General features: G+C 39.2%; 1 protein-coding gene across 1 annotated transcript in view; it reads right to left on the bottom strand.

Moving 5' to 3' along the window:
- ASCC3 (activating signal cointegrator 1 complex subunit 3) overlaps window positions 1–15892 on the bottom strand; it is a 1010279-nt gene that overhangs the window by 311890 nt on the left and 682497 nt on the right. The window contains exon 19 of the mRNA XM_077487192.1: window positions 5338–5424. Coding sequence (XP_077343318.1) covers window positions 5338–5424 — 87 coding nt within the window. The remainder of the gene's footprint in view (window positions 1–5337; window positions 5425–15892) is intronic.

Genomic DNA, 15892 nt, shown 5'->3' with positions numbered 1-15892 from the left:
CTGTATCTGTGAAACAAGTCAGGCTTGTCTTACTGCGATTAAAATGTGCCCTGGCAGCCCAAAGGTGATTTCTGCAGTGCCGTTTATAAATAGCATGACAGACATAAGCATCCACTGCTTTGCCATTAATCACCTGTCTGGCCACTGTCTATTTACAGCTGCACAGGAACAGCGTCACGGTGCACAGTGGCAGGATCTGTGACGGATGTGTCCACCAGACACAGCAAATCACAGATCGTTGAACCTGGTAGCATGCGAGTGCCGTGACCAATCACAGCAGTCTGTGCTGGATAGTAAACAACTGTCATTGTGTACTCCTGTTTGAAATCTCTGATTGCTGACAGCAATCACATGATATCAGAGCCATCTACATCGGTTCCGTACCAGGTGACAGTTGTGACCAATCACAGCATTACCGTAAATGAGGTTCCACAAATTAAACATTACTTATTACAGTTGCACCGCTATGGTGATAGTATAAAAAAAAAAATAAAAAAAAATAAACATACTGTCACCAGTCAGTGTCCCTAATCACCACCACACCAGTCATATTGTAACAAATCAAGGCCACAACAGTTAGTATCCCTGTTCAGTGGCACACCAGTCACAGTGTCCCTGATCACCGTAATAACAATTACAGTTTGCTGATTACCGCCACACTAGTTACAGTTTTTCAGGACACTACCACACCAATCTCAGTGATCCAGATCACCTCCACACCAGTCATATTATTTCTAAACACCACCACACCAGTTACAGGGCCCCTGATCACTGCCACGCCAGTTAGTGTGTTCTGGATCATTATTAGATGCATAATTTATGCCTCAAGATAGCCTGAAAGTGCTCCTTGGATTTTGAGCCCCTTCATGTGTCTAGGGTGTGTAAAAGTCTCACCCATGTAGTATAGCCATACTCGGGAGGAGGAGCAGAGTGTGTCCTGTAATTCTAAGAATACCTACTGGATGCTGTGAGTTAGGAAGATCTTAACTGACAACTCTGTGTAAATAATAATAAAAAAAAAAAAAAAATTATAATTTTCTTTCTTGCATTTTCCCAAAAACTTGTACCTTGTTTGTATTCCAAAATTGGGTAATTTTATTTAGTTTCTACTGTCCTGATGCTCCAGGGCCCCAATTGTGATAGTCAGGAAATTAGATGTAATGTATGCCCCTAGAACAACTGAAGGTGCTCCTTGGATTTTGGGCCCCTCTATGTGGCCAGCCAAGCTGTGAGAAAGTCTCACACATGCACTATTCCCATACTTGGAAAGCAGAATGTGTTTTTGGGGTGTAATTCTAAGTATGTCTATACTACATGTGAGAAATAACTTAAAATTACAAAAGTATTTCATTTCTTAATTTTCAAAAAAGTTGTGACAAAAAAATACAACTGCAAAAAACTCCTCGTGCCTCTTTTTACTACATGGCTACATTCTAAAAACAAGTCATTTTTTGGAGGGGGGGGGGGGATTTTTACTGTCCTGGCATTTTATACCATAGTTTGTAGGACTTTCTGACACAAAGGCTAATAATATACACAGATTGGGGGGGGGGGGGGGGGGGGTTACAAAGCAAATGCAGCAGAATACATTTTGGCCTTAATTTATGAAAAAAAATATATAGTTCCAAAATTTTATAACAAACTAAGAATTTTGTTTCAAGCTTTTCTGTATTTATCCAACCCAAACTTGCTCATCCATGTCTTTATGGACTTTGCTTTGTGCACTGGTGCACAGTTATGTTTGAACAGAAAGGGACCATCCCCAAATGGTCCCCACAAAGTTGGGAGCATAACATTGTCCAAAATTTCTTGGTATGCTTATGTTTTAAGAAGTTCCCTTCACTGGAACTAAGCCTAACCCCTGAAAAAAAAACCCACACCATGATCCCCCCTCCGCCAAATGATTTGGACCAGTGTACAAATCAAGGTCCATAAAGACATGGATGAGTGAGTTTGGGGTGGAGGAACTTGACTGGCCTAACCTCAACCCAACAGAACACCTTTGGGATGAATTAGAGCAGAGAATAAGAGCCAGACCTTCTTGTCCAACATCAGTGCCTGACCTCACAAATGTGCTTCTGGAAGAAAGGTCAAACATTCCTATAGACACACTTCTAAACCTTGTGGATAGCCTTCCCAGAAGAGTTGAAGCTGTTATAGCTGCAAAGGGTGGGCTAGCTCAATATTGAACCCTATGACTAAGACTGGAGTGCCATTAAAGGTCATGGGTGTCCCAATACTTTTGACAATAAAGTATATATTACGTTTTCTATAAAGAAATTGGGGTTGATTTACTAAAACTGGCGCAGCTCTGCATAGATGATATAACAAAGTAACAGCACCACAGATCAGTATGTGTATGCAATAATCGAAATGGACAGTAGTTTTCCAAATTATTGACAATATCATAAGTAATTAAATGGTTGAACGAGAGATTAGCGTAAGTCCTCTACACCATACAAAATATTCAGTGTTATACTATGAATATATCATAACTAATAATCTACTGAAAATTAAATATCTACTGTGCAAAAATATTATTACAGACCAATACTGTGCAAAAAATAATGTGTAAAGACTATAAAAATATTTAGTGCAAACATATGTTGCTGTTTCTATAAAAGTCCATAATCACCACAAACTTGACTCATAAAAATGTATATACATACAACATTCGCATTGTGTCCCAAAATGTGCCAAAAAATATAAAGTAGTGAAAATATGAAAAAAATTCCTTTGTGGTGAGAGGAGTCCCAGCTAATTTTCAAAAAATTACCAAGTGCTTCCACCACAACGTGAGTCCTTCACCAGTCTCTCCAGATCAAGGTGAGTGGGGCAGGGACATTGACATAATCACAGGGAGTGGTCAGAGCCCGTGTTGTGTGATACAACTGAGGTTTAACGACTCTTTTGAGCTACGGTATGTGTGTATTCCCTAGTGCTGGGCAGGCACTTGAAACATGCGAGTGCAATATTTCTTATATTAAATAAAGCCTGCTGAAATTTTTTTCTGAAACGCTATGGAAAGCCTCCCCTTTTCATTCCTCTCACTTGCTACATATCAAATGGCTGTATGAGACTCAGACTAACAAATACTTTGAAGAAGCTTTCTAGAGAGATTGAGCTCAGTCGCTGGTTTATAATTTCACCAGCTGATTTATTTGGTGTGTTTGATCTAGAGACTGGTGAAGGACTCACGTGGTGGTGAAAGCACTTGGTGATTTTTTTAAAATTAGCTGGGACACTCATCTCACCACAAAGAAAAGTTTTCATACTTTCACTACTTTATATTTTTTGGAACATTTTGGGACACTATGATCTGTAAATATATACATTTTTGTATATATATTAATTTTTGTGAGAGTAAAGTTTGTGATTATGGTCTATTATAGAAACACCAACATATATTTGCACTAGCATGACATTGAAGTTGAAACCAATCAGCTTATAGTTTTTTTTTTTTTTTTGCTTTTTTTTTTTTACACAGCTTAATTGAACAGGATGAAGTTAGAAGCTGATTGGCTACAATGCACAGCTGCACTAGATTTTGCAGTCTCCAGTTTGAGTAAATCAACCCCATAGTATATATAAATAATATGATAACCAGATTAGTCTTCTACCTCACTTTACAATAAGTCAATAAGGATATAATAAAAATCATAATGGGTATTACATATCACGTATGATGGCAAAACCATTACATTGTTGGTCTACAATGTTCAAAACCCTGGCTCTCGAGAGTCAAGTATATGTGGACTCCCAGATTTGATCAAAAACCTCAATTTTTTCGTAATCTCATGGACTGTCATTGATCATTCTTTTTTCTTGGTTTCAACAGATTGGGAGGGGGGGGGGGTCATCTTCATGTTAATAGAACTATTTTTGTAGCATAAAAATAAACTATACATGCAGTGTACTGAGTTTGACCTATTCTTTCTTCCATGGCAGAGTTCTACTCAAGTATATGTGGTTTCCTTCCTTATAATTGGATTTTGGTCCTACGTTGCCTCTGTCTTATTAAGACATTAGGCTTATTGCTGTATCTCAAAGGGATACATAATAATGGTTTGTCATATTTGGCAACCAGTTACCAAAGACACCCTGTAGACAACTTTTGGGGTTTAACACACTGAGAAGTCCCAAAGCTGAGGAAGTAAAAGCAGTAAAATGTTTTAGGCATGATGACAGGTATAAAAACAATGTAAAAAAAAATCAGCTATTTTACCACAGCCCCAAAAAGAAACAGTTGTTGGACACAGGCCCATTTTATGTAACCTGGCAGTTGTAAAGTGGATATGGTGAAACAGCTTCAGTTGTACTTCCCTGTCCATAGAGGAAATTACTAAGTTTTTATAGGTTTATTCTAATTCTAGACAATCTTGGTCAGTACTTTGGAGGTCCGGCAAAGATAATTTGTGTTAAACGTTGGGTATCAAGGCTTAAAGCCAGCAATAAGTGTAGGGTAATTTATGGACATTAATTTAGTGGTAACTGGTCTCCTTAAAGCGGAATTATACTCACATAGAATCCAGCAATGAAACATTCATAGAGCTCCCCGTCAGCCGCTGACATCTTCGGGTCGCCAAATTCGGGGGCCAGATCACAAGCAACTGTCATTGCCTGGGTGGAGTTCTGCCAGATTCCGCGTTGCCAAACTTGTGCAGTGAGCTGCACTTGTGCAGCTTATTGCACAGGCAGGTAAGACGCTTTAATGGAAGAAAGACAAAGCATGTCTCTTCTGCATTCAAAATCTGGCCTTTTCACCAATTTTTAAAACCCAGCCTAACGTTCCACTTTAAGGACTTTTCAAAGGTGGTAATCGATTGTTAAGAGTTCCAAATTGCATAAGGACTTCATGACAAAGTTGGTAGCAGAAAAAAATAAATAATGGGAGGATCAAATTCCTCTTGTAACTGTTGAAATGTCCTAAATTCTTGTCTAGTGTACATATGGTACACACATTGTATAGCACGTGACAACCTCCTATATGTATCAGGAATGTTGAGAAAATTGTAAAGAGAAGGATTACACTACAAAGGGTTGTATAGTGAGTTGAACCACTGCTCAGCTTAAAAAAAAAAAAAAAAGCTTTGGTATATGAATATATGTAACAATAATGGCATAAACAAATAGCATGGTAGTTCCCTGAAAGGGGGGAACCTGTTGCCTATAGACAATATATTCACATATTCACTACAGCTGCTTCTGTGGTGGTGCATGCATTATCTAGATATGGGATAAGCCAATCATGAATATGGACAAGTTGAGTGGCCAGTTAACAGACATAAAAATCATCAATCGCTATGTTAAGTGCACATTTAGTAGATGACATCTTACCTTGATCTGTTCAAATTCTTCAGCTTTTGAGACAACTGCAAAAATATCTGCTTCAGTTTTGTGGGCATCAAATAATTCATTGAATGTCTGTAAATTAACCATAAAAGAAATATTTCTCAGTGCAATGCAAATTTGTAGCATCTACCTATACCACAAGACCAATCTATTGATGCATCTTGCATTATCCTTTATTTGGAAAGTAACACAATATTGTAATTTATTAAAACAAAAAATCCCTAGGTACAATGAAAATTCCAATGAAGGGAAAATCTTGGACTTGTTAAAAAATGTGGTTAAACAATGCAATTCTGAACATCAGGAAAGTTGAACAACTAATTTAGAACACTATATAGCAATAACTAATCTAAAACAAAAATAACAAACTTCTCTGCTGGGCTCCCAGATTTCCTGCCAACCCCTGGCTTGTCCATGACCATGAAGTCTGGTTGAGAGGATGACGCTTACTAACTTTCTTCATGTGTTTCTATGAAGCATAAATTAAATACCTAGTGAGCTTCCTGTGAATTTGTAAAATCCTAAGTCAGTCAGTGTTAGAAGAATTTTGTAGGTGGACCATTTAAAGCAGATAATAATACCAGATTATGTATTTGTGAAAGATCATAGCTGCTTACATCATGAGTCATCAATGCTTCATAAATACATTAATAGGGATGTAGAGTCTTCTTCAATATTTTGAAAAGGTAAAGATTTTATTCTGTATACAGTTTGCAATGATATATGTACACAGGGAAGCCATAGTGGCTCATTATATACATGGGTTCTGTTTCCTGCCTTGTACTGGTACACAGAGGTGTGCCTTATTGTCGTTTCTCACAGTGCAAATCTGGGAATCACTTTTATGCCGTGTACACGCGGCCGGACTTTTCAACAGCAAAGGTCCGATGGGACGAATCCGTTGGACAATTTGACCGTGTATGGGCTCCATCGGACCTTTGCTGTCGAAAAAACAGATGGATTTAGAACATGTTTCAAATCTTTCCGACGGACTCAAGTCCGGTCGAAAAATCCGTTCATCTGTCTGCTAGTCCGACTGGATGAAAACCATCGGTAGGGCAGCTATTGGCTACTGGCTATGAACTTCCTTATTCTAGTCCAGTCGTACATCATCACGTTGGAATCCGTTGGACTTTGGTGTGTCCTCTCAACAATTCTCTGCATTGGGTGCAAGAAAAATCTGGGACAGTATCTGGAATTTACAGGGAATGTGTCAAGGGGAAGTATGGAGGTTGACACTGCTGAGCGCTTCTTCAGAAAATGTTTTTTGCCATATTGTCTTATTGCCCTTTTTGCTTTGATACAACAGGGGACATTAATTAAAAGTGTTTGAGCCACCAATCAGCTTCTACCCCTTTTTATTTCCCGCACACTGCTTAAAAAAAAAAAAAAAAAAAAAAAAAAAAAACTGATTGGCTGTGCTCCAGTTGAAAAAATTTGGTCTCAAAATGCTTTTTTTTTTACCCCCCCACCACCTTAAAGTGGAGTTCCAGTTGTGATGGTCGCACCTAAGCATACACTATATATACATACTGGTACAAGTAATAAATGTATGTTTTAGCATTCTTTTTCATGTTAAAAAGCGTACTTTGATCTTACTTGTTAGGCTGCTCCCATCTCGAGCATGGGCATCTGAAGCCTACTCATTGCTTCTGATGGGATATGGCGCTCGCACATGCGCATATCATAGAGAGTGTGGCACACGAATACCGCAAAGCTACAGGTAGAGGATTCCCATTGACTCCTGGGATTGATAAAACTCCCAGAAGCCAATGAGTGGCCCCAGACAGAAATTACCTACCACACTGTGGCAAGGAACATCGGAAGCGGAGCATTTGCTGGCAAAAATAAGGTACATATATTGCCAATTAAAATAAAATAAAAAAAGTGCCCAATGATAAATTGTGCAGTAGTTATGAACACAGGGGCAAAAAGTTTAAAATGTGGGTGGAATTCTGCTTTAAGTCAATGACCTGAAAGGAAAATACAGTTAAGTGCTACAGAATTTCCTTCTTGATACACTGATATCAATAGAAATTATCAATCAACAGGAGGGATTTCCTAGCTAGTTGCTAGATAGTAAAAGAGAGCATTGTGAAACTTATCACCTGGCTTTTAGTACATTTTGCTACAAAATAATAAATACAAGTTAAAAGCTATACAGCTTTCTTGAACTTTTAGTGCTTCTTGAGCAAGTGACAATGATTTATAAAACCTGACAAAAAAAAAAAAACTATAGATATTTAGAGAATGATTTCCCAAACTAAGCAACATCACCATCTTGTGGCAGAAAACACTAAGTGAACAGGTATTTGTATGTCCCATAATATGCACCTTTGCAATGTTTGCTGTGTTATTATGTGCAAACCATTTACCACAGTAACCACAGAAGTATGAGTTGCCAAAAGCAGGGGAGGTGTGCCTAGAAACAAATCCATTATTTCTGTAAGCTGCAGCAATAAAACAACACATGCAATCTGGGGCATAACAGCGCCTGATCCACGCCATACTCGGCAGCTTTCCCATCAGGTAAAACAATACAAATATACAGTGGGGAAAATAATTATTTGATTCCCTTCAGATTTTTTAAGTTTGCCCACTTACACAGAAATTAAGAGTCTAATTATTTGTATAGGTGTATTTTAAATGACAGAGACAGAAAGAATATCAACCAAAAATCCAGAAAAAAAAAAAAAAAACACACAATAAAATTTTTATAAATCGGGTAGCAGTTCAGTGAGTAAAATAAGTATCTGATCCCCTACCAACCACCAATAATAATATAATAAAAAATACTGTAACCATCAATCACCCTCGGTCTGGAGCTCCATGCAAGATTTGGCCTCATGGGGTAAGGATGATCATAAAAAAAAAAGTGAGGGATCAGCCCAGAACTGCTGTGAATGATCTCAAGACAGTTGGGACCACAGTCACCAAACAAACCATTGGTAACACAATACACTACCAAGGATTTAAATCCTGCAGCGTCTGCAAGGTCCCCGTCCTCAAGAAGGCACATGCACAGAAAAGGATTGGGAGAAAGTGCTGTGGTCAGATGAGACCAACATGAGGCTCTTTGGCATTAACTCAAGTTGCTGTGTTTGAAGGAAACAAAATGCTGACTATGACCTTAAGAACACCATCCCTACAGTCAAGCACAGAGGTGGAAACATTATCCTTTGGGGCTGTTTCTCTCTTAAAAGGTACAGGCCAACTTTGCCACATTGAGGGGTCAATGGATGGGGCCCTGTATATAAAATCTTGAATGAGAACCTTCTTCCCTCAGCCAGAGCACTGAAGATGGGTCATGGCTGGGTCTTGCATCATGACACTGACCCAAAACATACCACCAAGGCAACAAAGAAGTGTCTCAAGAAGAATCACATTAAGTCTCCAGACCTTAATCGTAGAGAAAATGTATGAAGGGAGCTCAAACTTCAAATTGCCAGGCGACAACCAAGAAATCTTATGGATTTAGAGAAGATCTGTAAAACAAGAGTGGACCAAAATCCCTCCTGAGATGTGTGCAAACCTGGTCACCAACTACAAGAAACATCTTACCTCTGTGCTTGCCAACAAGGGTTTCTCCACCAAGTACTAAGTCATGTTTTGCTTGGGGATCAAATACTTATTTTACTCACTGAACTGCAACTCAATTTATATCATTTGTATCATGTGTTTTTTTCTGCATTGTTGGTTGATAGTTTGTCTCTATTTCTTATGATAGGTGTATTTTAATGATAGAGACCCTTCATTTCTTTGTAAGTGGGCAAACTTACAAAATCTGCAGGGGATCATATAATTATTTTCCCCACTGTAAAAGTATATCTAAAGACAAAACTTTTTCCATTTTGGAATAGTTATTAGGGAATACTTAAAATCCATCAGGTTTTTTGCCACCTGTGTTCCATTCAAAGGATTTCTGTACTTCCTGTCCTGTAGATACAAAAGGATGTGAAGGAAATCTCCTTAGACAGTTGTCACCAAAACAAGTGTTAATCCATTAGAAGAGTTCACCTTTATTTCTTTTCCAGTGACCACTGAAAAGGGAAATTTTCCTTACTTTTAGTACCAGTGATAATGTTTACAAGGACAAACAGAGAAAGTAAAATTTTCTTGGTGGGCTACTTCCACTCCACAGCCACTTCTATTTCAGCAATTTTCCAATATTACATATGTCTAAATAATAATAATAATAATAAAAAAAAAACAAAAAAAAAAACCCTCCCTTAACCACTTGAGCTCGGAAAGGATTTACCCCCTTCCTGACCAGAGCCCTTTTTGCGATTCGGCACTGCGCCACTTTAACTGACAATTGCGCAGTCGTGCGACATGGCTCCCAAACAAAATTGACATCCTGTTTTTCCCACAAATAGAGCTTTCATTTGGTGGTATTTGATCACCTCTGCGGTTTTAATTTTTTGCGCTATAAACAAAAAGCGAACATTTTGAAAAAAAAAAACACATTATTTTTTACTTTTTGCTATAATAAATATCCCCCGAAAATATATCTATATATAAAAAAAACATTTTTTCCCTCAGTTTAGGCTGATACGTATTCTTCTACATATATTTGTTTAAAAAAAAATCACAATTAGCATTTGATTGGTTTGCACAAAAGTTAGTGTCTACAAAATTGGGGATAGTTTTATGGCATTTTTATAAAAAAAAATTCCTAGTAATGGCGGCGATCAGCGATTTTTATCATGACTGTGACATCATGGCGGACACATCGAACAATTTTGACACATTTTTGGGACCATTGGCATTAATACAGCAATCAATGCTATAAAATTGCATTGATTACTGTAAAAATGTCACTAGCAGAGAAGGGGTTAACCACTAGGGGGCGGGGAGGGGTTAAGTGTGTCCTAGGGGAGTGTTTGGGGGATAGGCTGTGTGTGGCATGACACTGATCGCTGCTCCCGATGACAGGGAGCAGACGATCAGTGTCCTGTCATTAGGCAGCTCCGTGACACGATTGCGGGTATTCCTGCGGCAATCGAGTCCGCAGGTCCCGCGGGCACAGCCAAGGAGCTCACGGCAAGCGCACGTGAAGGGTACGTTACTTTGCCCAGCCGTGCCATTCCGCCAATGTATATTTGTTGACAGCGGTTGGCAAGTGGTTAAAGCAGAATTCCACTCAAAAGTGGGAATTCCGCTTATCTGTCTCCTCCCCCACTCCGGTGTCACATATGGCCACGGCCCAGTCTTCCGGAAGTTTGGCCCCCTCCTCCTTCCTCCACCGTCGGACCAATTAGAAAGCACAGCATGCTTCATGCATGAGCAGTAGGGTTCCCTTACCAGAAATAACAGCGTCTGCACCTGACATCCGATCTGAAGATCGGCTGGGGTGCAGACATTGCAGCCTCCCTGAACAAGTAAGTGTCCTAATATTAAAAGTCAGCAGCTGCAGTATTTGTAGCTGCTAACTTATAATTTTCCATGGGGGTGGGAGGCTGGACCTCAAGAAGTGGTGTGGCATTCTAAAAAAACAAAAAACAAAACAAAAACAAAAAAAAAAACCTCACCTCCATGCTGTCATCAGTGAGATGTTGCAGTTGCCCCCTGCCAACTTTAACATCGAGAACGGAGCGATCACATGACTGTTAATCGCTCAGTTCTCTAAACAAAGAGTGGTGACGGTCAGTCACCAGCTGTCAGTAGGAAATTGGCACTGGATTAAAGCTTAGCAGAACAAATCATACATAGCCACTGTAGTTTGAACAGGAAGGTGCTTTTGTGTGTCCTTTCCGTTTCAGGTAATAACTGGGATTCTTGGAATAAAAGCTTTTGCTTCCCTAGAAAACTATTGAAAACTAAAGGTCAAGCTCAGACTTAAAGCGGTTGTAAACCCGCTGAATTTTTTTTTCTCACCTGCAAAAGAAAAGTCATTATGAAATACTTACTTTAGAACGAGGCCCCGACATCTGGCCCGGTACACGCCGAGGGAGCCGACATGTTCCCTCTGCGTTTCTTCCGGGTATCGCGGCTCCGGTGCTGTGAGTGGCTGGAGCCGCGATATCACCACTCCCGCGCATGTGCACGGGAGATTTCCTTCCGGCAGGGTACGGCGTCTGCCGGACTTTCACCCTAGAATCCCCTGTGCGCATGCGCCGCTGCAGTCAGCGGCGCATTGTGAGGGGAATATCTCCCAAACCGTACAGGTTTAGGAGACTTTTTTTTTACCTACAGGTAAGCCTTATTATAGGCTTTCCTGTAGGTAAATGTCACAAATTTGACTATACAACCACTTTAACTTACAAATTACCCTTTATAAGATGTTTAATAGTCACCAGCAAATGACCATATACTATAGACTGCCTAAAAATAGGCTACAAACACCATTCAGTAGGGGAATCAACTGAATGAGCTATAAACTGTCCAAGACCTCCACATGGATCTGAAGTTAGCAGGGCCTTAGGCTCACATTCATTTGGGTTATATATAGCCCAATAGGACCTCCAGGCCTAGCAACCAGGCTATATAACACAAAACAGGACCTCAAGCTTCTAAGTGACTGGTCTTCACAAGGTTTGCTAATGACAGGGTATGCACTGTTCATGATCACCTTAAAGATTCCTAACAACTGATCTATAATTCTGTCCTCTAGGAGTGTGGGGAACATTTGTCAGGACACAACAAGGCTTTGCCTTTCACTAGGACCCATTCCAGCACATATATTGATATATAAACATAACTTTCACCAAAGTTCACCAAAACTCTTGTATACATACAGTATGCTTTTTGAACCTGTAACTATTCCTAGCCATACAGCTAATAGGTCATAATTGCTATTTAAAAAACAAAACAAACAAAAAAAAAGTTAAAACAGAATTTATTCTTTACAAAAACAAAGCACCATTTTAAGCGAAGAAACAGAAATTTCACACAGCAACAAGAAATTGTAATTTCTAAACATAAAAAAACATTATGCTTCAATTGAAATAAATCCAGTTTACTCTGGCACAGCACTGCTGAGAACAAGCCAAAGCACTTCAATGGCGTTATTTGTCTCCTTACCTCAAAGCTCCACTTCTCACTATGCATTAGGACCTCTGCCAGTCATTCTGGCAGCACATTCACACCACTGCACAAATTCATAGCACTTTATGGATGCCTCTGAGCACCAAATTGGTATCAGATTCTTGCAAATTGGTCCTTGTTTAAAATGACTAACAGACATACAATAGGTCTGTTTATACAGACATCTGACAAAATGCTAATGTAAATTGTATTAAAAAGATCACAAAAAAGAAACAACTAGGAACCACTGTATTATTTCACAGTAAACAATTAATCAAATGAAAATGAGTTTGAAATGTGAATATACGGATTATAATACTTTTTTTTTTTTGGTCCAATGGAAGAGACAGTTTAAGGGCTCATTCACACCACAACTCATCTGTTAATGCATGCACAAAGCGGTGCATTGCATTTTCTTGTAATGTGTTGTTAGGCATTGGCGTGTATTTTACATGTGTGCCTTGTTTGCCTTGCCTTGGGTTCATGTGCATCTGAAAGCTCTTTGTTGCATTTTGTTTTTGTTATGTTTTCAGTGCTGGGAAAATGCAACCTATTGCGATGGTGTGAAATGCATTCATAGGGAACCTTATTTTTTAGATTGGTTAACAATCTAGGGTTATACTGCCACCTACAAGAGAAACGGGCACTAACCACAGAAAGCGTATAGTGGCGACGCCGGCATCCACATGGTCTGGCATCCTCCTGGTTGCCATGGGACATAACGTATGTCGGTAGGTGGGTGATGCATTGCGCTGTGACATCACAGGATTGGGCTGTTTGGCATTTTGCGTAATGTCATCTCCCAGCGTTCAGGCTCCTGGGATGATGGAGAACCGCTGCGGCTGAGTGTGCGACGCCATGTGGTGTGCCACCGACTTAGAGGGCCACACACGGAGCACTATTGGACGAATTGCCAACCCTGCCACACCCTAGTTCTAATGGGGGAACAGCTATAAAGGCCCGATCTCCGTTCATTTCTTTGTTACACTTGGAAGACACTAGCTGCATCTCTGTTCTGCTGCATGAAAAGGTATTACCAACTATTCTGATGCTTTTCTCTTATTTTGCAAATTTTTATTCAGTAACCCCTGTATTGCTGGGTCTTTACCCCCCCATGAATGTAATACTTATATTTGCTGTTATACTATAGATACGTTTGAGCATTACGGTCAGATGCAATAGACCTGCATTCAATTAAAACTGTTCTGTGCCTTCCCTCTTCTATTTGGGCGTTGCGTTTACATGGCTTGAAATCTATGATCACCTTAAACTGTTACAGTCCTTTGGACAAGGGTTATTCCATCATCTTCTCACTAAGTGACTCTCTGCACCTTATGCAACTTTGGTATGTTTTGGAATATCATAAAACCCCTTTATTTAAATATATACCCTTACCGGTTCATTGATTAAACACTAGCATCCATTTAGATGTTTGGTGTCACTGTTTAGGAAATATTGGTTCTTTAAATGCTCCGGCCCCTGTTGGGGGTTTGTGGTCTGAGACTGGGATCATGTTTGGTGCTTCCTTCCCGCCCTGCTTGCTTGGCACAATTTCAGCTGTCTATTTTCTTTTGTTTTTGAGCTAAGATCTCCACTGGTTGAATCATTAACACATGGGGTCAGTATGTTCAGTTTTACATATGACTATTTTGTATATAACTATTTAATTTGTAATTAGTTTCTAATTATATATATTCTATATATGTAGACTGAGCTTGCAAAACCTGGACTTTCACCCTTTATGCTGAAATTCATCTGTCTCCATACCATAGAAGGGTGGAAGCGACGTTAAAACGTCACTTCCGCCCATACCTCTTAAAGGCACATTATTTCAACATTTTTTCAAATTACTTTTTTTTTTTAATTGCATTTAACTCCAAATATGGCATGCTTTTTTCTATTACAAGGAATGTTTCCGCATATGAAAACGGTGGTCAAACCACAGATGTGAGGTATCACCGCGATCATTAGAGCGAGAGCAATAATTCTAGCTCTAGACATCCTCTGTAACTCAAAACATGCAACCTGTAGAATTTTTTAAATGTCGCCTATGGAGATTTTTAAGGGTAAAAGTTTGACGCCATTCCACGAGCGGGCGCAATTTTGTGTGACATGTTGGGTATCAATTTACTCGGCATAATATTATCTTTCACAATATAAAAAATTGGGCTAACTTTACTGTTGTCTTATTTTTTTTACTCAAAAAATAATAATTTTCCCAAAAAAGTGCGCTTATAAGACCGCTGCACAAATACGGTGAGACAAAAAGTATTGCAATCACCACCACTTTATTCTCTAGGGTGTTAGAAAAAAATGTATAATGTTTGGGGGTTCCAAGTAATTTTCTAGCAAAAAAAGTGTTTTTAACTTGTAAACACCGAGTCTGAAAAAGAGGCCCGGTCCTTAAGTGGTTAAAAGGTTAAGTTCACCTTCTGTAAGACATTAACACATGTTAAACCCATACTGATGCAGCCCCCGCATGCCGAGCCACCGTTGTAACAATGGGCCAGAGATCTTCTCCCCGCACCCACTGTCACAATTTTTATATTCATAGTATGCATTTTTATATGCATATAATGGATCAGGCGCTAAAGGGGTGTGAACACATGTTAACACTAGACATTCTGGATAACACTCTGCACACTGCTACAGTGTACCTTGCAAAAGTATTCACCCCCTTGACTTTTTACCTATTTTATTACATTACAGCCTTTAGTTCAATGTATTTTTTTATTATCTGAATTACATGTGATGGATCAGAATACAATAGTCCAAGTTGGTAAAGTAAAATTAGAAAAATATATACATAAAATAGATTTTCAGAAAAAAAAAAAAAAAAAAAAAGACAATTGCCATGTGTGTATATATTATCCCCGTTTCTTATGAAGCCCATAAAAAAACTCTGGTGAAACCAATTACCTTCAGAAGTCACATAATTATCGAAATGATGTCCACCTGTGTGCAATCTAAGTGTCACATGATCTGTCATTACATATACACACTTTTCTGAAAGGCCCCAGAGGCTGCAACACCTAAGCAAGAGGCACCACTAACCAAACACTGCCATGAAGACCAAGGAACTCTCCAAACAAGTAAGGGACAATGTTGTTGGTAAATACAAGTCAGGGTTAGGTTATAAAAATATATACATATCTTTGATGATCCTAGGAGCACCATCAAATCTATCATAACCAAATGGAAAGAACATGGCACAACAGCAAACCTGCCAAGGGACGGCCGCACACTAAAACTCACGGACCGGGCAAGGAGGGCATTAAATGGAAAGGTAGCACAGAGACCTAAGGTAACCCTGGAGGAGCTGTAGAGTTCCACAGCAGGGACTGGAGTATCTGTACATAGGAGTACCTGTCACCACCTATTATTGTCACAAGGGATGTTTACATTCCTTGTGACGGCAATAAAAGTGATTAAAAAAAAAAAAAACACAATTTAATAATATAAAATAAAAATAGGAAAAAAAAAATCAAGTGGCCCTGGGAGCTAGCGCAGCAAA

This window comes from Lithobates pipiens, unplaced genomic scaffold (assembly GCF_037356315.1).
Source record: "Lithobates pipiens isolate NorthernLeopardFrog02 unplaced genomic scaffold, aLitPip1_a1.2 Scaffold_18, whole genome shotgun sequence".
Taxonomy (NCBI): Eukaryota; Metazoa; Chordata; class Amphibia; order Anura; family Ranidae; genus Lithobates; species Lithobates pipiens.
The sequence above is the reverse complement of the archived record's forward strand: the minus strand, read 5'-3'. Positions and strand labels throughout refer to the sequence as shown.